This window comes from Zootermopsis nevadensis, unplaced genomic scaffold, assembly GCF_977971745.1.
Source record: "Zootermopsis nevadensis isolate Lab colony 2312 unplaced genomic scaffold, Znev_1.0 Znev_ptg000012l, whole genome shotgun sequence".
Classification (NCBI taxonomy): Eukaryota; Metazoa; Arthropoda; class Insecta; order Blattodea; family Termopsidae; genus Zootermopsis; species Zootermopsis nevadensis.
The window spans coordinates 8,826,499-8,848,906 of NW_028259144.1; the positions used below are offsets into that span (position 1 = coordinate 8,826,499).

The following is a 22,408-nucleotide window of genomic DNA, read 5'->3' on the forward strand; positions in this document are numbered from 1 at the left end:
TATTACTCCGTAAAAGTTTTGATTAGACTAGTTATTAGTATGGGGGTCCACAGTGACCGCGTGGTCTGAGGCGTGGGCCTTGTGCCGCTAGGTCGCTGGGACCATGGGTTCGAATCCCACTCAAGTCATGGATGCTGTCCTGTGTACAGGTAGAGGCCTTGCGAAGGGGCCGATCCCTCGTCAAAGGAGTCCCACCGAATATAGATCAAACCAACGAAAAGTTGGGACCCGCAGTGCTCAGGCACTTGAAGAACGGGTCGTTCCCAGTATCCCAGTTATTAGTATACACATTAATCATTAGACATTTTTTCTAAATTAATTTAAAGAGTTCATGACTAATGCTCATAGTGTATTTTACCATTAGCTTAAATTTATAAATTCTCAACAGCAAATATGTAATTTCAGGGTAATTCTGCACATCCTTCGTTAAAGTGTAAGTCACGTAACTAAAACATATAAACAGAGGTTTAATTCGTATTGTTTTATAAAGTATTCAGAACTAGAGCTAAATCCGTGTGTTTAATTTGTAGCGCTACATCTATAGTTGCGTTCAATCGGCTAGAGTACTGGCAGAGGGGCAGGTGAATTCTACGGGGCTATTTCTATGGCAAGATTCTTAAAAAATGACTTGTATCCTATGTACAATTTACCTGTAGCTGAGGTAGCTCAGCCAGTAGGCTTAGACGACTGAATACAAGCTGGGTTACCGGGGTTCGTTTCCCCGCAAAAGATATTTTTACCTCCTCATTCTGACCTACTGTGATGCTCCCCCAGCCAGCTACCCTTTCTTTGGGGGTAAAGTGGAGAGGCATGACGTTAACCAACCATCACCATCTAGTGCCGAGATCAAGGAGAATTACCCGATACGTTTTCATGGCGTGGCTCTTAATAACTCCCAGGCAAAACATCTGTTTACATTCACACACTTCACTCGCCCAAACAAAGTTATCACTTGAATTGTATTAATTTCAGTTACTGTATGATAGTGAGAACAATTACCAATAATCTCTGATTTTCATCAAACTATTCTATAGCCTATAACCCATCAATTGTCCGTGATTCACTTTAATTGGACCATCTTATTCCTTGGATAATTAAGGGTGCCAATATTCTTATGTACTTGAAGTTGAAGACCACACAGTCGGTAACTGAAGTCATCTTTCGCTCAAAAAGTTTCGTGCAGACATATGAAGACTATCAGATTCACCACTTAAGTGTCGTGGCTACGAATTAGCCAGGAGGGACTGAAGAATTACACGAAACATTACAGTCAACTGGTATATAGGTAGAAATTCAAACCGATTACCAACCCATTCTTCGCTGAAATTGTGAAAAAGAGACTATATTTCTTTTCAACAGTACAAACAACATTCTCCGACAGGATTTATCACCTTCGACACAACTATAAATATTATGAAGTTTAATAATGTACAATAAACAAGTTAGGAAACGTACGAGTAGCGTAAAAACTACAAAGCCTTGGCCTCATATTGTCACTAGGTTTCTTTTCGTGAATGTTGCTGATGCTCTCCTATAAATGAAGTAAAGCAGACGTGGGGGAAGAGCAAGGACCTCTAGTATCATGTTTGATCAAAATCTGTCCACCGACTCCATAATTATGAGGTAACATAGCATAAATATTCCTTGCATTTAATTACTTTCTAAAGAAAAGAATGTTCTAGGTGCGTAATTTGTATTCTATTCCTTTCTACAACTTAACATCCAAAACACCTCTCGCTCCGATAAATATTTAGCAAGTTATGCTCAAGACGCATACAGAAACTCTTTGAGGACGTCCTGTAAAGTGTCCTTTGTTTAAATCGAATTTTAATCCAAACAGGAATGTGTTCACAGATTTTAGCGACACTCCCTAGTTTAAAGAAAATCGGTTCAGTGAAGCTAACACGCCTAGAACCATCCATATTGACAACATCTATCTAGATGTAAACAGCAAGTAGATTCAATGTCAGATTCCAGATTTTCTGCCCCCCCCCTCCAACACCAGATGTTGTAACGCACCATTGCACAGGTAAATCCCATTACAAGAAACAGAATTCGTTTAATGTATGTAAAAACTGTCTGCTCTCGTTCAGCCAGGAGTGTCCATTTCCTTCCGCGTCTGTAAACAATGAGTGAAAGTTTTCGATTAATGTGGTATGAGACTGCAACATAACTGACAACGGGTTCGAATCCCGTTCGTGTCTTGAGTACAAGCAATTTTAAGTGTTATATTGCCTAAAGACTAGTTAGTCCAGTATTCATATCAAATGTGTTCAGAATTAATCGTCACATCCTCAAACCAAACAGACCTGCCTAATCTCTGACAGACGGAGAGGAGTGGACGCTATCCGACTATTCTACGTGATTGAAATTCAAGAATTAAAGTTACTATTGTTTTAACTTTTTAAATTGGATATATTCTATTTGAAGTGTACAGCTGTTTGTTTTCTTGCATTTGCAATAACGAGTTAGCATCCTATAATAAACTGGCAAATCAATAAAGCATGGGAAATCTCAAGAATGAAACAAAACAAAAAATGTGTAGATTCAATTAACTGTTGTACAGGGTTCCGAAATGTCAAAGTCCATGTTATTACTGTGTGTTTGTGCCGGCTACCAATTTATCCCCGTCTTCCTCACGCTGACAAGTCGTCCGGGTAGATACGTATCTAATTATCAACAAAAGACTTCTTGCTTTCTGGGTTTATTTATGAATAGTTTGTGAACTATTTATGCTGCTGGTAACTGAAATATGTCATAAAACTAAGTAGTCGTGACCAAGAATTTTCCTGGGTAGACTAGAGAAAATTGTGGATCCAATTAGAATATAATTCTAACACACACATGACATAAATTCAACTTTAGCAAAGGCCTCATAAAACTGGGAACAACTGGAAAGATTATACCATCTCGTAAACATTACTGTCAGCGTACGCTTATCTGTACAGAGGACACCCCTGGTAGAAACACTCTCGCCGATATCGCGATAATAGTCCACATTCACTTTGTTGGAATTGACTCCAATTGCACGAGGACAGTGTCATGACCACTGTCGCGTGAAGTTCGCTATATAAACGTAGTGTCGCTTGCTTCACACTTGATTGAGACCAGGTTGTGTTTGGCTACAAGAAGCTTCAAGATGAGACTGCTGGTAAGTTCAGTTGGCTGTGTGCGATTCACGCAACAGCTACGCTATCTGTGCTCATACTATAGCGGGAATCGATATATCGCAGGTGCCAGAAAGTCCAAACGATACAATCGAAATACGATTGCTGCTTTTGGGCTTCTGTTTAAAAGTAGGCTTATTCCTTTATCCTAGAACCGGAGATAGACTTAAACGATCGATATTTACAGCCCACACGAAAATCGATATAAAGAGCCCCATAGACATCAGCCTGCATTCGCAAACAAGTAAATTTGTCAAATAACCGGCTGGTGTAGTGTGTAGGGTAGCCTAATTTACGAAGTAACTTTACGCATGCAGACTAGTGACGATTAAGGGCTCTTTAAGAGAGACGAAAGACATTGAAAGAATTAAAGGCAAGTCCAATATTACATAATAATTTAAAGTGCTAACAGGTGTTGTAATTCATTGACTGCTACAAAAGGATTACTAAAATCGATTTTATTTACTTTATTGCGTAATAAGTTTCAATTTATTTATAAATACGGCTGTGTTAGCTTACAACTGGTAAAATTGGCCTATAAAATTTATCTTTTGTTTGGATTAGGAAATACATGTTCTCTCTTTACACGGAGGATACACAATAAAATATAAAAATTTCCTTTGAAGCTTGAGTATCGCATACGACAAACTTATCTAAGTTAAAATTATTCTTGTTACATTTTATTTTATTTTATTTATATTTGTTCTATTAAGATAAACACTTCTTTCTCGTGCTCCGTAATAAGCGATTCTTCAAATTCCTTCATTTTAAGATTGTGTGAACTTCTTCTAGTAATCACTGTATAGATGGTATTTTCATTCCACGTTTTTGAGTTCGTACCCAGTGAGTTAATGAGCCGGGGTAGCTCAGTCAGTATAGTGACTAGCTACGGGCTGGACGACCGGGGTTCGATCCCCGACGGGGGCAGAGGATTTTTCCTCTAGCCTCTGCGTCCAGACCGGCTCTGGGGCCCACCCAGCCTCCTCTACAATGGGTACCGGGGTCCTTTCCCGGGGGTAAAGCCGGCCGGGGCGTGATGCTGACCACTCACCCCCATGTAGTGCCGAGGTCAAGGAAGAGAGGAGCTATACCTCCACTCACCCCAAATGCCTACATGGCATATAGTGGGACAAACTTTACTTTACTTACCCAGTGAGTTAAATGTTCGGTCAAGTTTGTTTTGATTTTCTTTACTCGACAAAATTTCTCCTTTTACTACCACTGCCTAATGTACATTCTTTGCACAAAGTAACATGATTGCTGAATTAGAAATGATATGGAAAATGTTGTGGCTTAATGTAGGCTGTTATTCCGACATTTTTCTGGATGGACTAAAAAAAACAAAACACAAATACTCTCAATCAGAACATCCAGTGTCCTGGGCGAAATTTGTACTCCGAATCTCCAAATACGAACCAGGAGTGGCAATGTTGTCTTCTGGGTTGTAACGACGTGTGTGAAGTGTTACTAGCTTCGTTATGATACAATTTCTGAGTAGTCTTCACTTCTCTGGACTCCACTCTTCGTGTTGCGAACTTGTATAATTTTTCTGTGACCTTGAAGCATGCAATTTGGTGGTGGCTACTGAAGACCGGGCAGAATTACAACCCACAAGACCAACATCGCCATTTCACTATCAAAAGAAAAATACAGTTTTTCCCCTGTGCAGTGTGGTATCGATAGTGTGATTTATCAGTGATCTAACAACAGAGTTGTACCTGAAATAGACGAACGTAAAGGACAATGAGATGTGAGAATGTAAAGAACAAATTTAAAAAAATAAGCGGGGTACGTGTAACACCAACGGCACGTGTGAATGCAGGTCGCCCACGGACTGTATGGACGCCACCCAATGAAGTAGCCATGCTGCATTCACAGGAGCTGTTGGTGTTATACGTCCTGTCTCACGGAGACGCGTCTGCAGTCGTCGAAACAGCGTATGGATTACGTCGACCAGGATAAAGTAGCACGTAGTTTTAGCTTGTCTGTCATTTCTACATATTTCCATTGAATTTTCAATTGTATATTGTCTGCGTTATAGAGAAGCGTGGTAAAACTGGCAGCCCGTGGGCCACATCCGACCCCAGACCACTTATAAACACGCCCGCAAAATTATTTTTAATATATTGTTAGTTACTACAAGCTCATTTATGTTTTTTACTCTAAAGGATTTAAATAAATCGTTACTCTTATTTCGTCTGTTACTTTACGTTTGTCTCACACATGTATCATCAAACAAGACTATTATTCCGGTGGAAAAACGATGTGCCACGTTAAATTTCGGCCAAAAAATTTTTATCATAGGGCGTCAATAAATTGTCTCTTTCCTTTTAAGTAGTATTCACGAGGCACTCTCCGCTATACATGAACTTGACTGGCGGTGGAGCGTGATGTTTTCAAAAGTGTTAACAAAATCAATAGGAGGGGAAGGGGGCTATGAAAAGTTGGCAATTGAATTTGGACATTGTTCTTTAGCTTACATGACGCACAATCACAAGTCACAAAAACGACACACGCTTGTGGATCAACACATGTACTTCCAATGTCAGGCTATCAAACATTTATATTCAATGATTTGTGATCTTATTGCAAATCCTATCGAGAGGTCATCGATTCCTGAAATCATAATTAATAATATTTTATGCTACTGTGCGTTATGATCTGGGGATTACAGAATTACAGGTTGGTAAGAAATTATTGATAATTTTAATTCCCCTTTAAACTCTTGAAGCGGTAGCTCGTCTCAATAATATTCAAAATTTTAGTCTTTGCAGAAAAAATCACCATTACAAAAATTATATGGTTCATTCTGTTTAAAAAATAATCCCTGTTTACACCGAGAATCATACGGAATTCATAAATACAAACTGCATGGCGTACGTATAAAATAAGATTGTTCTCGACAAGAAATTCTTGTGAAACTCTTGGTTTCCTCATGTTTGTCCGTCTGCCAGTACGCAAGGAACAGGGTTTCTCTGTTCCATAAGTTACCATTAACTGAATATGTTCCACTGCAGAAAGTCTTCGCATATCTCTATCTTGATTTCGACTGGTTCATTCTTATGACCACTTTACTTCTTAGCACAGATTAACTTTGAGTCTGTTGGCAGACCTTGATCAAACTGTGCTTAAAGTAAGACACTTTTAATATAAAAGCTTATGTTTAATCCGCTCTGATTATTTAAGAGACTAAGATAAATCGATTCAATTTAACTCACTGTAACTTAATGGACCAAACAAACTTTTGCATTTGTAGGCCCAATAATTGGAGACCTTCGATAGATCTTTGTAACACTTTGAATTTATGAGTATTACCATGTTAAAGTTTCGTTACCTTTAATTCATTCAGGGGCATAAATATCTGATAACACATTTGCATAAAATTACTGATTCCGATAAAATCACTAGTACAATAAAAATGCGTAATCAAAGTCGTTCTGCAAGCTCCTGCCATTGCCCTGTCATCTACATTATATCCTGTCGATCTATAACAAACTGCATGTAATTAAGTACTTAAGTCATAAATATGTATTATGTGTAAAGTAAACGTATATTTTTATTGCCAACTCAATGGCTGACTTAGCCCAGTCTTCCTCTTATACGCTAGTTCTATAAATATTTGACTAATCAGTACAAGGACAGGGTTGTGGTGTAAATTATGAAGAGTGACAAAACCTTTTCCCTACAAAGGGAGATAACTAAACCTTGAGATTTGTTATGTCTGTACTTCAAACAACTAAAGGAAACAACATATTTAAGCTGCCAATGTTAATTTTAATTCTCAAGTTTATGTTTAACATAGATTTTGTCATTGTCCACCACTCGTATAATTCCCATCTCAGAGCACCACAAATGTACAAACTTATTCAAATGACGATGAAATCGTTCCCAACAAGGCGCCAAAAGTAAATTCAATTCAATTCAGTTATTTTTATTAGCTCATTGAATTAATAATTATTATTTAATTACTCTACCATAGACGAATATATGCCCCTTACTGTCCTCAGTCACCTTTGAAAATATACACAGACAAGTGTCAGCCCTTAACAGAACAAACATGTCGATGTTCACACATAGATGTGTACACACCACTTTACACGCTATTAGTTTTTGATATTCGATTTTTTTCCCACAGCTGTTCTTCATTCTATCTTCATCCACAGTGTTCGCAGTGTCGAACACGCCATTCTGGTCAAGGTTCGTCACCAAAATGGCTGCTCCGGAGGGACAAAGTTCCGTAACGTCACAAACGTACACAGCTGCAGTGCCTGACTCTAGAGGATACGCCCTACAGTATCTCCCAATGAAAAACAACCAACAACCAGCTGCGACACAATCTGTATTAGTTTCAGCGTTTCCCGCGCCTTACACGTACCTGAACAACCCTAGCCAGCGACAAAATCAAGGGAATTACATCAATTACAATAATTTAATCCCATCATTCCAACCTCTAAACTTGGGTGGCATTTATCAACCACTTTATACTATGCCCTACAATTATACACAAGAACATAACATTTCTGCAGCTGAATCAATTCCAGTATCAGGATTTTACCCTCCATTACAAAACTCATATTTTCCATCAGCTATCAGTTTACCGTCATCATGGCCTTCATTAACTCTCTCAGCTCTTCAGAAGCCGTCAACGAATGGTGTAGGAGGGTTTCCTGTGACTCCGACATACCAACCAACGACTAATGTCGGTTTCTTCAACTCTTTAGCACCTGCTACATTTGGCAATAATGGTTACGATCAAAGTCAACAAGATTTATACACAAAATACCCTGCATTTCCTCTTACATCATATAACCAGGACTATGCCCAGTTAGGTTTATCGAAATCTAAACAGAATTCTCTTGGTGATACTAAAGGAAATAAACAGATTGTAAGTATGCCCGCGCCTGTCAAAGAACATGAAACATCAGTCCCTGAGCCATCTGTAAAGGGAAGGTACCAGTATTCGTCTAAATATTCAGAACCTCTGCCAGATATTGAGGACAAGGAATCATACACAAAGAACAGTCCACAAGAACTAGAAGACTCTAATGATTCTGAGGAGAGTTCAAGGTCTTATGAGTCATCACATAAATCGAATTATGAGGACGAGGACAATGATGATAGTGACCACAAAAATTCGTTCGACTTTGCAGAAAACACGAAACGTCCTCAATTTACTCATCCACCAGATGATGATGGTAATAATGATGATGATGAACCTGAAGAATCATCTGATGTCCCTTCGAAAAGCTGCAATTTCTATAAATCTTCACCTTCAAAAGCAGCTAGTAGTGACATTAACAGTTTTTCAGACGATCATAATGACTTTGGTCCAATACATTTTGTGGATCAGTTCAAAGCTTTTCCAACGAACGAAAACTTTAAAGTACCTGATTTCGCTGCAGAATCTTCAAACGATAAACAAGTATCCGATTATTACAAAAATCCAGCTTCAGAAAATGAGAAACGTTTAAGAATGGTGTATAGTAAGCAGAGCAAAGTAACAGACAGCTACATGACGCCGACAGAAGACAAAGAAACTGAAATTCCTAAAACACTACATTACTACCAGTACAGACCTCCCAAGTATTCTTACGACAAATCGGTTGAATACTTTCCAAACAGCCCCTTTAAACTCCCAACACATGAGCCACGACCACAAAATAATCCACCTGGCCATCAGGACAGAGACGCTGTAGGCCACCAATCTATCACCACGACAATAACACATATGAATAAAATGTATAGATAGGCTGACAAATGTGGCTCTTCATTGTTAAAAATGTAAATTTTATGCACATTTACAACGACAATTTTCAATTTACCATTCAATAAGGCATACTTAAATGTATGTTTGTATTTCCCTACCGATAGCTGTATTTGGTTACTTATGTACCAATATATGTATCAAGATTCCTACAGCTTTTTTGTGATATGCCGTATTACATATTTACTTCAGGGAATACAATAACGTTGAATTCAATGGAAGATTGTAATCACAGTGCAAGATCTACCAATTTGTTGTTAAAAATCTTAACTGGTATATTATAAGTGAGATATAAGAAGCTAAAACACGAACTATACGCATATATAGGCAGCTATGTTTTATTCCTGTTAATACACAGAGTAAGACGTTAATACGAAAATAGGGTTCCGATGAAAACGGCAGGTCCTTCTACTTTAGAATATGAAAGTAATCAAGAGGGTTGTCGAATGGAAAATGGTTAAAAAAAATTAGCGCAATCATAAACCAAGTGCCTGAGTATGAAAAAAGATATATATGAGAAATGGGGAGGGAGAGAGGGAGGGAGAGAGAGAGAGGGGGCGTTTTCATCAGGAAAATAAACATCTATCTCGAGACTCAGGTTTTGGAATTTTACTTCGTTTTGTCTTATATGTAAATACCAACGTTTCGAAAGATACATTCTTCCTCCATCTTGAGGATGAAACTGGGTAGAATTAGGATATCGACGAGTTATTCAGAGGAATGTAGAAGGTTAGGGCTAGGGAACACAAAAACACGCATCTTTTTCCGTAACGTTGGAATTTGCTAACAAGAATACACAGTGAAACAATCCTGAGGACCGTAATACGAACATAGCCGTAGAAACCTTTATTGTCGAAAACAGATGCTACTGTCCGCACGCCAAGAGAAGTCCGTGTGGAACAAGTATTAAGCGAAAGGGGAGTCCTATTGAGCATGCGCACTCCGCCTATTTACAACACAATACACTCCAGTAGCGCTGTACAGTGTGTTGCAGGGAAACCCATGTGTTGGGAAAGAGTACAGCCTAACTAAACTTTCATGCCCACCCACTCCCTGGGGACATGCCTTGGCGCGCGGACAGTATTCAGTTTTACGTAAGAGAAATAGTCATGAATTCTGCAGCAGTAATCAGAAAGTATCTAACAATGTTTGTAAGTGTATTGTCTCAACACGCTGTTAATAAAAGCATCTGTTGTCATACCATGTTAATTTGCCCAGTTTCATTTAATGAAGTTTGCATTTCACCATTACCATAGGACCAACACTATCGCCATAAACTCTATTGAAACGTTTCTGGAAAATATAAATGTTACAGAACTGTAATAAAATTAGATTTACAAAATTTACAGTAAGTCGACAATGTAGCATAATGAAAACGTCTTTAATTCCAATAAGTCTTAACGTAGATCACACAATAAACATTCTAGTTTAAGTTACATCAATATTTTCCAAGTACAATGCGAGTCACGAAACCCACGAAACTAGGCGCTGTACTATCGATGGAGTTATTTCGAGTACTAAAGCCGAGGAAGCCCAGAAGATAAAGACAGTATGTTTTTCCGAAACATTTGTAACTACCTACAAGTCATGCAAGATAGGATTTGAGGTTTTCACTGCGGTGAGTCTGAAGATTGCTGTCCTCTGGGTTCTTGCGCCGTGTAGTCTGGTAGATTTCCACCAAAGATTTATCGCCCTGATGATGGAGGCAGCAAGGACCTCTGAAACGTTGGTGGACATCTACCAGACTACACGGCCCAACAACCCGGAAGACAGCAATCTTCATACTAGCCGCCATGAGAACTTTAAAACTCATCTATATATATTAATATATTTTAACCAGAAAATCTGTGTAATCCTGTACGCATCATAGTGTCAAATTTAAAATGTGTTAAAAGCCTTCAGTCTGTCGAGCTATCGATGCCGGCTTTATGTTAAAGTCCACTTGTGACAGAAACATCTTATGGTTTTGTGTGATTCTGAATACATTTACAATGTTATATTAAAATTACTTTCTAACACATTAAATATTATGTTTCAGTAACGTTATCTTTGGAGAACAAGTACCTTATTAATCTGTTCTAATAAACATACTTCCAATTTCATGTTCCTCATATGTCCTTACACAGCCTATAATATATCACTTCACAGAAGCATGCAATAAAATACTTTAGACATTTTGAAACTTTAATTGTATATTTATTTTTAAACAGATTAGCATTAAACTTAATAGGTACATTTTGGACCATTCTAAAAATAAGCAACCTATTTTATTTCGAATATGTCTTATGGCAAACCTGTCTCACTCTTACTCACTGCATTATTTGTCTGCCCAAGTGTACACAAATTTAGACTAAATGGAAATGGTTCCCCCAGATGCCGAGTTCGCAAATAACATAGTTCTTACGCTTTAAAGACTTTCGCATTACAAACCAGTCCACAACACTGGCAAAGTGTTTAGTTTTAATTCGAAAATCGGCCAACAGTTTCTGACATCTGACTTTCAGTGTAAACCTTCTATGGTTACAAACTAAGGAGGTGAGTATTTATTAATGACTCTGCTATGTTTAAATACCATAATTTTTATAGACCTGTGTCAAACAAACTTTTAAATTTTTAGACATAAAATTACAAGCAGACACGTGTATGCATGTTTTGTCTTATCTTGTTTAAGCATGCAAAATTTCTGACAGACATTTAATTACTATATTTATCATATTTAAAGTTACTTCTTAATCTGATGTGACTTCAAAATTGATTAAACGTTAGTTTGTAGTGTTAAAGATGCCCTTTGTCTATATTCTTGTAAACGACAAGGCATACGTATGTCTCTATCTTCAGGGTAAAGTCATTAAACTTGATCAAGTATTTAAGTTAGTTGGTAAGCCAGTGTTTGCTTTTCGATCGTCAAATATAATTTCAGTAATTAATTCGTGTACAAATTTAAGAACCTAAGAGGTTTTAGCCATGTTCTGAGGGATCAGACTTCCACCGTTTCCTTATTGGTCTGCAATAATGATCACGTATGTTAAGGGAAAGGAAAAGTTTTCGTTGTTAAGACTTGGGATCGTGATGCTGTAGAAACATTTCATGTCAATTTTGTGTAATCAAGAATTTCAAAGAGTAATTAAAGATTATCTGAAAGGGAAGTCTTCCATGTTGCACCTTAGTGCGTGTGAAAGTTAACAGAAGAAATTATTATAATAATGACAGTAACAATGTAATGTGGGTGTGTCTTCTCAGTATTGTGTCCATCTCCGGAATTGGGTGGGTGTATGAAAAGGGCGTCCTCGTCCCTGGTATAAATATCGACCAATCTTCGACACGGTTCATCAGTAAGCTTGTAGTGATCATCCATTCTCAAGGAAAAAATCCGTCATACTCTTAGCCATGAGCATCCAAATGGTAAGTCAGAATTATAAAATATATATAGAAAATAATACTACATACAAATTAAATTTTGTTCAAATAAAATGAATAAACTCAGAAAATGTTTGTTGTTACTCTGTACAGAAATGTAAAATTTATACTGTACATAGCCTAACTATATACGTAATATAGGGCCTGTATATAATATTACAAAATATTCTAGTTGTTTTGTATAGATGCAAAACGTGGTATCTTACTTTGAAGGGATGGAATAAATTTCAAAAATATAAATATACGGCCCAGAGGGAGAACAAATGATCGGACAATTTAAGTTATTCGGGGCACAGCTTACATAACCAAAATCTTCCATACTTTATACTGGCCGTCTGATAGGCTATTGACACCAACGGTGTAAAGTTGGGCTAAATATATAGTTTGGATATAGGATAAGAAACGAATACTTAGTTTTTGTTGTAAAACCTCTCGTAAAGAGGTCATTCTGAACACTGATAAGTCTCGGCTGTCGACTCTTCTAAAATAATTCCACCCAAATCATAAATTTTGTGAGAGTTAAAGTTTTTGTCTTGGTTGTTGGACACTCGTAATCCTGATAATGAAGGCAGCAAGGACCTCTTAAACGTCAGTAAACTTGTACCAGACTACACAGAGCAACATCCCAGAAGACAGACATCTTGACATCATAAACTGAACGTGAAACCTAACCAAACCTTCTTCGAGGTATTTGGATGAAAAATCGTACAATCTACACCCCAATGTTAACACTGCACCACCAAAGTCCTTCAATCGGGACCACGGTGAATCTTAGGATTCAAGTGCAACTACTAATAGCAAAGTTAAGAGTTTGAAATGTTACATATTTTACGATACATTGCATTTCTGAACTCAATATGTTTACCATTTTATATTGAAAATTAATTAGAATATGCACGTCATTATTAATTAAATGTCTAAAAATCCTAATAAGTCTAATAAGAGACCTTATGTATTTTCTTTCAATAAACGTACATAATCAGTATAATCAAAACGCTGGGGTGGTCGATTTCATTCCACGAGAACCTGAATTTGTTGAACTTTCCTAAGTTCATATTCGAAATAGAAATTCGTTAATTCTGGTGATAAATTATTTCCTGTTTCTTCACACAAATGACATACATTTAAAATTAATCTTCAAAGAAGTAGATTTGAGGTTTTCACGGCGGTGAACACAAAGATGGCTGTCTTCTGGGTGCGCGCTGTATAGTCTGGTAGAAATTTTCTAAGATTTCAGAGGTCCTTGATGCTTCCATTATCAGGGCGAAGATCGTTTGAAACAAGTTGACTTATAGTTTGGCAACGGAAAATCTTTTACACAATAAGTAAAGTTTTTGGCACCGCGACTCAATAATGCGCATATAACTAGAAGATAATTCAAGTAAGTTGTTCTTTTATGAAGCTGGGATGTACTTCACAAGTCGCTCCAGAAAATAGACAAGTGCCAGATAGGGTAAGATTATTTTTTAGTGTTCTATGTCTAGTAGCAAACAGACAGCGATGTTAATATGGTACCGTCTATCGTAACTAGGTATTTGTCCTTCTCGCCGGTCTGTTACTTGCGGTGTCTGCTATGCGTGACGAAGAGCACTTTAATAACAGACTAGAGAAAAAGACAAGCAAACGCGGTGTCTCTGGCCTTGGATACGGCGGATTCGGAGGTGAAGTTCCTGGATTTGGTTTTTCTGGAGTTCCTAACTTTGGTTTCAACGCAGCGCCATCCTTCCCCACATATTTCGAGCAGCCTTCAATATTTTCTCCTCCGCCCGTCGCCATCTCTAACCATGCAGCCCTGTCCGCAGCTCTTGCTGCCAAAACCTATGTCGCAAAGCAACAAGCACAGACTCTCGCTAACAGAGCAGCTGCCAACGCCGCAGAAGTCGCAGCGGCTGTTGCTGCAGCTAAAGAAGCTACCGCAGCTGCTGCAGCTGCAAGGGAAAATGTCCAGGCAGCGAAAGATGCAGTCGTGGCCCAACAGCGCATTGCGGCGGCAAAGGAAGCAGCCGCAGCGGCTGCTATTCAGCGATCTGAGGCGGCAGTGAACGCAGCGGCTGCTATAGAGAAATCAGAGGCCGCTGCAGCTGCAGCTGCGGCAATACAACAGTCGGCGATCGCAGCCAAAGCAGCTGTAGCTTCTGCGCAGGCTGCTAAGGCAGCAAGTTCCAGCCTTCCTCACCCTCCAGCTAGCAGCCAATATATCGTACCCAAGAAGACAATAGAGTATGGACCATGGGGCTAATAGCAGAGGGCGCTTCGATCAGGTGAGATGTCCACCAGAGATAAATCACGAAGATTTGTATGGAGGTGGTGCATGGGGCTTATTTAGGAGCATTCAGATAGTTGCAAGAGACTTAATGGATTCCTATAAAACATATCACTGAAATCTAACTTATAACCATTATACATTATTGACTTAACAAGATATTTTTAGATGTGCAAAATTGTGTGCAATTATAAAGGATGCAGTAGACATCAATGACATTGAAATAACTAATTATATGAGGAATACTTTCAATGTCGCCAACTGCTGATTCTTTCAAAACACATATACAGTTTTCGCAACCCTTACATATACAGAATTAGACAAAAAGTTATATTTGTACGTACATGAACAATGCATATGTCAAAGATAACAATAGTAACTAAGATTATTGTTGAAACAGTGCGAATCAAAGCAATTTTTGCAACAATGTGATCCATAGATACTGTCCTCTTGTTGGAGGCAGCAAGCATTTCTGAAAGTTCAGTAAACTTCTACCAGAGTTTAGTCACAACAACCCAGAAGATAACCATCTTCATTGTCGCCATTGTGAGAAATTGAAATGTCAGGAATATCTTCGATATTCCTTTAAATGCTTCAGGAAATTCTGGGTAGACTGCCAAGCAGTATACGCCTGTTCTTATAAAATCCAGTGATTTATCTCTCTTAATAAATTCCAACTAAGTTTATATTTTCTTTCTTTCTCTCATCCTCTTTTACCCGTAGGTGTCGTTTTCTATTTATTTATTTTGATGTATTTGGACAATGGTAGGACTCCTTGGATGAGTGATCAGCCCGACGCAAGGCCTCTACCTATACAAACACAGAAAGACGCGGACAAACATCCATGCCTTGAGTGGGACTCAAACCCACGGTCCCAGCGGCCAGGCGTACGAGGTCCATGCCTCAGACCGCGTGGCCACTGCGGTCGGCCAACTAAGTTTATATGCCAGTTAAAATTAAATTAAATTCTTCGCGTCTCCTCCATGTTCATAACTGTTAACGCATAAATACATATAATGTGGACTTAATAAACACGCTTACTGCATATCTCTACTCGTATACGAAATTTCAGATGTCTAGCTGCAATGGTTCGAAAAAAGAAATTACTTTAACAAACTGAAAGGCAAGTGTGGATTTCTAGCGGCCAACCTATTCAAATTTCACACTTTGCAGAAAATTACTTCAAAAAAATTAGATACATTTGATAACACTACATTCAGTGGCGCTGGAGGCGCGTCAGTATCAGAAGCTTGCACGGCCGCCATATTTGTATTCATATTTGCAGGTTATTAATTGTCTCATGCCATGTTTAATGAAAATCCTGCAATAGATTAAGAAGTTATAAGGGGATCAGCACATGGATGTGATCATACGATATGCCCATCTTCCTTTGCAAGCTGAGAGAAGTGGGCTGAACAGAATTACTTGCGTTGTCTCTCGGCATGACTCTGTTGTCTGTTTTCAGATGATGCTTCGAGGTGTGGCACACAAACCCAGTGCGACTGGCGCGCAAAAACCTTCCAGACAACTACTTTCTCATTAAGTGGTAACAAATGTTTGTGTATAGAATCTGTAACTTTACAAGCACTATGTAGCAATTTAAATTCAGCAATAAATGTGTTCATTGCATTCACTGAAATGTTGTGTTAAGCTGGATATACAGACTAAGGCGAACAATGTTAACAAAATGTTTACACCTATGATTAATTTGTTTACTCAGTTTTAATCTTCAATTAGAAAGTATTCTTTTTCATTAAATGTTTTGCAGCCAAACTACACTTTCATTTTAGTACGTCGTATATCAATTCATCCAAAGAACAAACGTTAAGTTTAACAGAGCAATAGAGTTGCAGAAATATTTATGGACAGTCATGTCAAAAGATTATAAACATGAAATTAAATGTGTGACTACATTTCTTTACAAAGTACACATTTCTGAAGAGAAATTTTGGTCTGGGCATCGAATATATTTCAACATTTTATACCAACTCTGTAGGTGCGATTGTTGAACTTCCTGCCATCTTGTGCATGTTTCTCAAACTAACAAGAAAGTATCACGCCATCACACGAAGAAAGGTGTTGCACGCTACTTTCACACAACCAAGCTAAATAAAACATAAATTCTATTAAAATACAATAAGAAGTATTAATTTTAAAACACAAGATTCAAAACTATATTTGTCGCGAAATTAAGAATACGTTAAATTCTGAAATGTCTCCTACAATTCAATCCACAAAATGGTATCCCCCGAGATTCCCGTAGAACGTAAATATTCAAATGTGAAAAATTTAAATTTTGCTTGTTGTTGAGTACGCAATTTGGTCACATTTTATAAAGAAATACACGGATTAAATCAGAGAACAAAGTGCTCAGAGCAGATTATTTGGACTTACGAAAGAGTGAGAGGAGGCCAAATAAAACCTTTTGTAGATGATAGGCTATTAAGATGCTTCATAATTTGTACTCCTAGCCTGTGGGAAATAAGATGGGTGGGGCATGTAGCATAAACGAAAGAAATGAGAAATTTTAGTTAGATAACCTCAAGGAAAACACATCGTGCGAGACACATGTAGGTGGGGAAAATATAATATTAAAATGAATCTCAAATTAACAGAGTGTGAAGTGTGGTTTGAATTTATCTGGCTCAGAAGGAACTAGAAGTGGACTGTTTTAAACATAGTAACCATTCTTCCGGTTCCAACAACAGGGAGTTTCTTGACCAGCTGAGCTACTATTAACTATTCAATTACAATTTTGAACCTACCAAACTACGCGGTGATCCATACCAGTCACTAGGTTGTCTGGTTCACTTGTTAAAAACCGTATTTCTGTTTTAAACTTATATTTGTAGTTGCCCACACTGACATGATAAAACAGACAATGTTGCTAAGGAACCTAAACATTCAGCAAAATTGTCATCATTTTGTATTCGGGTATCCGATGAGGGTATCTCAGAACCACGAATAGATTATTACGACTGAGAAGTCTTTCCATATTTTTTCAGCATCTCTACGTTAATTCTCGAAAAAAGTAATCACAGACTTCTGCAACCACTTTAATATTATTTTCAATTCAACTGCAGAAAATATTTTAATATGAATCTCTCATTCCTCACATGTAACAAAGTAAGGTTAACACGCCAAGAACAAAAAATAAATAAACATCATCACCACAGAAGTATAATTTTATCTAATTCACACCCACAGTTCCTAATCCCCATTTCACATTTGTATTATTATCATAATACGTCCACTGTTTGTCTCGTAAATTCGATTTTTATCTTTAGGTGCAAAACTGAAGTTCTTAATCAGAGCCCATCCGGTCTATCTATTTTGGTCCATCAGAAGATAAGTGATAAGCAGGGTTCTGATGTTCATGACATGTCATATTTTTATTGGGGCTTTTATTTTGATTCTAAACTGAAATTAAACACTAACTGGGTTATTGTAATCAAATTATGCTGTTTTTATTTTGCATATAAATGCATATTTAGGTCATTTTCATGTTTTTGGTCATATTTGTAGTTAAATACTTATTTTGTTTATATTTTGAGGATAAAATTCATATTTTGGTTATATTTTGAGAATAAAATTCATATTTCGGTTATATTTTGAGGATAAAATTCATATTTTGGCTATGTTTTGAGGATAAAATACTTATTTTGGTTATATTTTGAGGATAAAATTCATATCTTGGTTATATTTTGAGGATAAAATTCATATTTTGGTTATATTTTGAGGACAAGATTCATATTTTGGTTATATTTTGAGGATAAAATAAATATTTTGGGTATAAAATTCTTACTTGTAACTACATTTCTCAGGCATTTACAGTGAATCCTTCAGTTAGTTAAGATGCCGAAAGTGAAGTGTTCTGAAAGTGCGAAGTAAAGAGGTTTCGTTAAAGATTTCGGCGAGGAATATTTTAGTTCTGATGGAACAATTATGTTCTGTAAACTTTGTGAAGTTTAAGTTACAGCTGGTAAGGGATTTAATGTGCAACAACATTGTGATACAGTAAAGCATAAAAATAAATTGAGCCGACAAACCAGTCATGAAAGCGAGCAACGACTGCTGTTCGATAACACTGCAACAACTTCACCATCAAACAAAACGTCGGAATTTTCAAAGGACCTGTGTGAAATGATGGCGTCTGCCAACTGAACAAAGTGAACAATGAGCAGTTCAAATTTTTATTGGAGAAATACATGACTCAGTTAATTCGAGACGAATCAACACTACGAAAAAACTGTGCCTGCCTGTTACGTCGTTATTGGCACTCTCTTTGCTGACCGCCCTGACGACTTATTCCTTCTTGATACAGTAAACCGCTCCTCTATCGCTGTAATTTTCGATAACGCCACGAAACGTTTGTGATGTCTCAAGTTACAAGACCATATTGTGCGACAATCTAAGAAGATTTTCATTTGAGACCTTGAAAATGCACATCGTCATATATCGTAATGCTGCCAAGAAAGGAGAATGAAGAAATTTACGTAATATTTTTAATTTTGTTTATTTATTTAATTGTAATTAATGAATTTGAAATGCATGAAAGGCTCTTTATTAAAATTTATCTTATTTTTATAGGAACACGTATTCTCAACATCTGATGCTGATCCAAAACGTGGTATTTACAACTTAAAGTGACTGAGGTTTTTGATTAAAATTGCTAGGAATGTAATGTACTATAGTTGTACATGCATATGTAAATAGATAACATGATTGAAATACAAAACGCTTTTCTTAAATGTTAGCGAATATTTTTTCATAACAAATTAGGTCATATTTCGCTATTTTGGGGGCATATTTGCATGCATATTTCTCGTTTTTTTAGGTCATGAACATCCGAACCCTAGTGATAAGTGTCTTGCACCATCTGTGGAAGGATTTTAGCAACATAAATAGTTTTCAGAAGATGGCTTTCAGATAACAAGAGCATAGAAAGAATGATTAAACATAACAACCACTGGACAAGTTTGTAACATCTTTATATTTATAAAGAATTTCATATCTTCAATCTCGATTAACTCGATTAATGTGCAGAGTCGACACTCATGACGTCAGCTTTAAATATCTGCACGACTTGTTTGTTTATACCTTACAACTTGTTAATACAAATGTCACTGGAAGAAAGTGAAGTTGCGTGAACAATGACCTTACATAGTTGACCCTTAAGACAACTGGACATACAATTCATACAAAATGTAAATCCTCTGGTCATTTCACTTCCTGACTTGTTGAGGAGATTGACGATTAAGAGAGTAGTAAAGGGGAAAGTGGCCAATAAGTTAACATCAGACAAGTTCAGATTCAAGCGGAGAAAGTAACTTACATGGCGGCAGAACACACGAGAATTAGAATAATCAGTTTCGCCAGACCGGATCTTTCTTGGGGAATCTTGTTTGAAGCAATTCATTAGCTAAATGCTTCTGGTTCGGCGACCAGGTCAGAAGAAAGCATGGGATCAGGAACAGGTTTTTGGTATGAAATGAAAAGCAGAGCAAAACTAAGTTGTGAATCACTGACGGGCGTTTTATGCTTTCTTTGCACTGTGCATACCACCAAAACACGCGCGCGCATTCATTATATAAGTTTAGTATTTTATGACGTCAGTATTTTATGTTGGGCACCAATCTTTTGTACACGAGTACCCCCTCCCCCATCTCAAATCGTTAAGTTTAATATCAGCGTCATCTGAAAATCCGATAAGAATCTTTAATAAACTCTGACGTCAGTATTTAGTATAGGTCCGTTATACCAAATTTCAATGTAATTTATCCAACGGTTTCCGAAATAAATCATGCTTCCATGTGGTGAACACTAAATATAGTTTCTTACTATCCTGTGAGTTATTTGCAGTGACGGCTTGGAAGCAATATTCACATCAGGACATCAGTTTCGTGGACACTAATTATAAGATTACATATAAAATAGTTATTTCTAGGCGATCAAATGCGTCAAAACAGCACTGTCAATTCGCCGCGACTAGCCTTTACGTAGGAAAGTATAAAATGCCTTGGAGTAGGATTTCTGTACTGGATAGTAATGCAAAATATGGAATAATGAGTAAGGTCAGTCTGTCAGCCAATCAACTGATCAGGCATAAATGTAATGTTACGAAAGTACTTTAAATTTTGTTACTTAAAAGTATCAACTCCTGCCCTTAAATGTAGAGAAACGGGGGATATTTATTGTTGTATTTGGGAGGGATAGAATATCCTTCAGTCATTCAATGTATGATCTTGAAGTTTTATATGAGAACAGAGCTCAGATAATAGCCAAATGAAACTTAATTACAGCTTTTTTAAGTAAGAAAGCTACTTATTGAGTAACACTGTGGCAGGGCGAAATATTTTGGCAATATAATTGCAGAAAAATTAAAATAACCTGAAAAGTTAATATTCCCATTACAAGTCGTACTGTGTCCTACAAGACAGAATTCTACGAAGTCATAAAATACGACACCAAAGTCGAAAGCTTTAACAGTCGTATTTATTTATTCAATTGTGATGCCGAACAGGTATTATCCTTCACATACGAACTTGGAATGGTCAGCCAGTAGTTTGATACACAAAAGAAGTAAACAAAAGAATGGACAAAGGTGAAGAGTGAAAGTGAGCAAACAAATAAACATAACGACTTAAAAAAGCATATACAACTCACCAGGCTGGGCTAAAAACAATTTTAAAAACATTTCTGAAAATCGCTTTGGAATTTTAACTTTTAACCGACTTTACTGAATTATAAAAGTTTTATATGTAATTTTATCATTATTCTTGGACATCGGGAAGGAGATACATTGTGAAATGACAAAGAAACAGGGAAACGAACCTGATGATGGCCACACTGGTTCGAAACATGTTCAAGAGAACGAAAAGCAAACATTGTGTGTCAAAAAAATGACGCGTAGACAACCCAAGAAATCAACATAACATGTCGGGATGGTAAACTACAAACTGAAAACAAAAGAAAGACAATTAAATGAAAATAAAGGGAAATGAAAAGAAATCAGGGACGAATAGAGAAGCGAATACATTAAATAAGTAAACAAAACGCGCCTGGATAGCCTACAATGAATTGACTGCCAAACTACATTATTCACGAAACCGCTCAGAGACGAATCGCTAGAGTATTCGCCAACTTTTCCCCTCAGAAAGCAAAGACTTTCTCATTGGAGACAACACCACTTCGGAGTAACTGCCAAATTCTTAAACGACGTTCCTTCATAAGTTTTATTCTCTTCCTATTTTGTCCAAACATTTAACCTCTTCCAACACCTGCAATTTATATCAAGGACTTTAATATTTCAATAAGTACGTGTAGATTCGATGGTAACGGTTCTTGAATTGATTAATAAACAAAGATGGCTGTCTTCTGGAAACTTGCACCGTGTTTTCTGATAGAACTTTACCAAAGTTTCAGAAGAGCTTACTACCTGAATTATCAGGGCCATCAACAGTCTCTGATGATGGACGCAGCAAGGACCTCTGAAGCGTTGGTAAACTTCTACCAGACTACACGGCGCAACAACCCAGAAGACAGCCATCTTTGAACTCACCGCCGTGTAAACCTCAAATCCTACATGTTTTAATTTATATCCATACGAGACGCCACGTCTAGTTACAGAACCTCAAAATAAAACCAAGAATATCGTAGCACGACAATGTCCTTCACCTTCAGTATTAAAATCAGTATACTGGGTTTGAAATCCGGTTGAATGTTCCTCAGCATTTGTTAGTATATGATTTATGACATTTCTTCCTCATTCCGTTTGGGCAAGCCATTCACATCCGT

General features: G+C 37.3%; 2 protein-coding genes across 2 annotated transcripts; both read left to right on the forward strand.

Moving 5' to 3' along the window:
- The first annotated feature begins 3,058 nt into the window (after nt 1-3,058).
- LOC110833258 (uncharacterized) lies at nt 3,059-10,140 on the forward strand. The gene is made up of 2 exons (XM_022071068.2): nt 3,059-3,151; nt 7,303-10,140. The coding sequence occupies exons 1-2, from the start codon at nt 3,140-3,142 to the stop codon at nt 8,914-8,916; spliced, it is 1,626 nt and encodes a 541-aa protein (XP_021926760.2). The 5' UTR covers nt 3,059-3,139; the 3' UTR covers nt 8,917-10,140.
- A 2,134-nt stretch (nt 10,141-12,274) lies between these two features.
- Nucleotides 12,275-17,753, forward strand: LOC110833179 (uncharacterized). Its single transcript, XM_087347555.1, has 3 exons — nt 12,275-12,333; nt 13,880-14,609; nt 16,077-17,753. The coding sequence occupies exons 1-2, from the start codon at nt 12,319-12,321 to the stop codon at nt 14,585-14,587; spliced, it is 723 nt and encodes a 240-aa protein (XP_087203681.1). The 5' UTR covers nt 12,275-12,318; the 3' UTR covers nt 14,588-14,609; nt 16,077-17,753.
- The last annotated feature ends 4,655 nt before the right edge of the window (nt 17,754-22,408 follow it).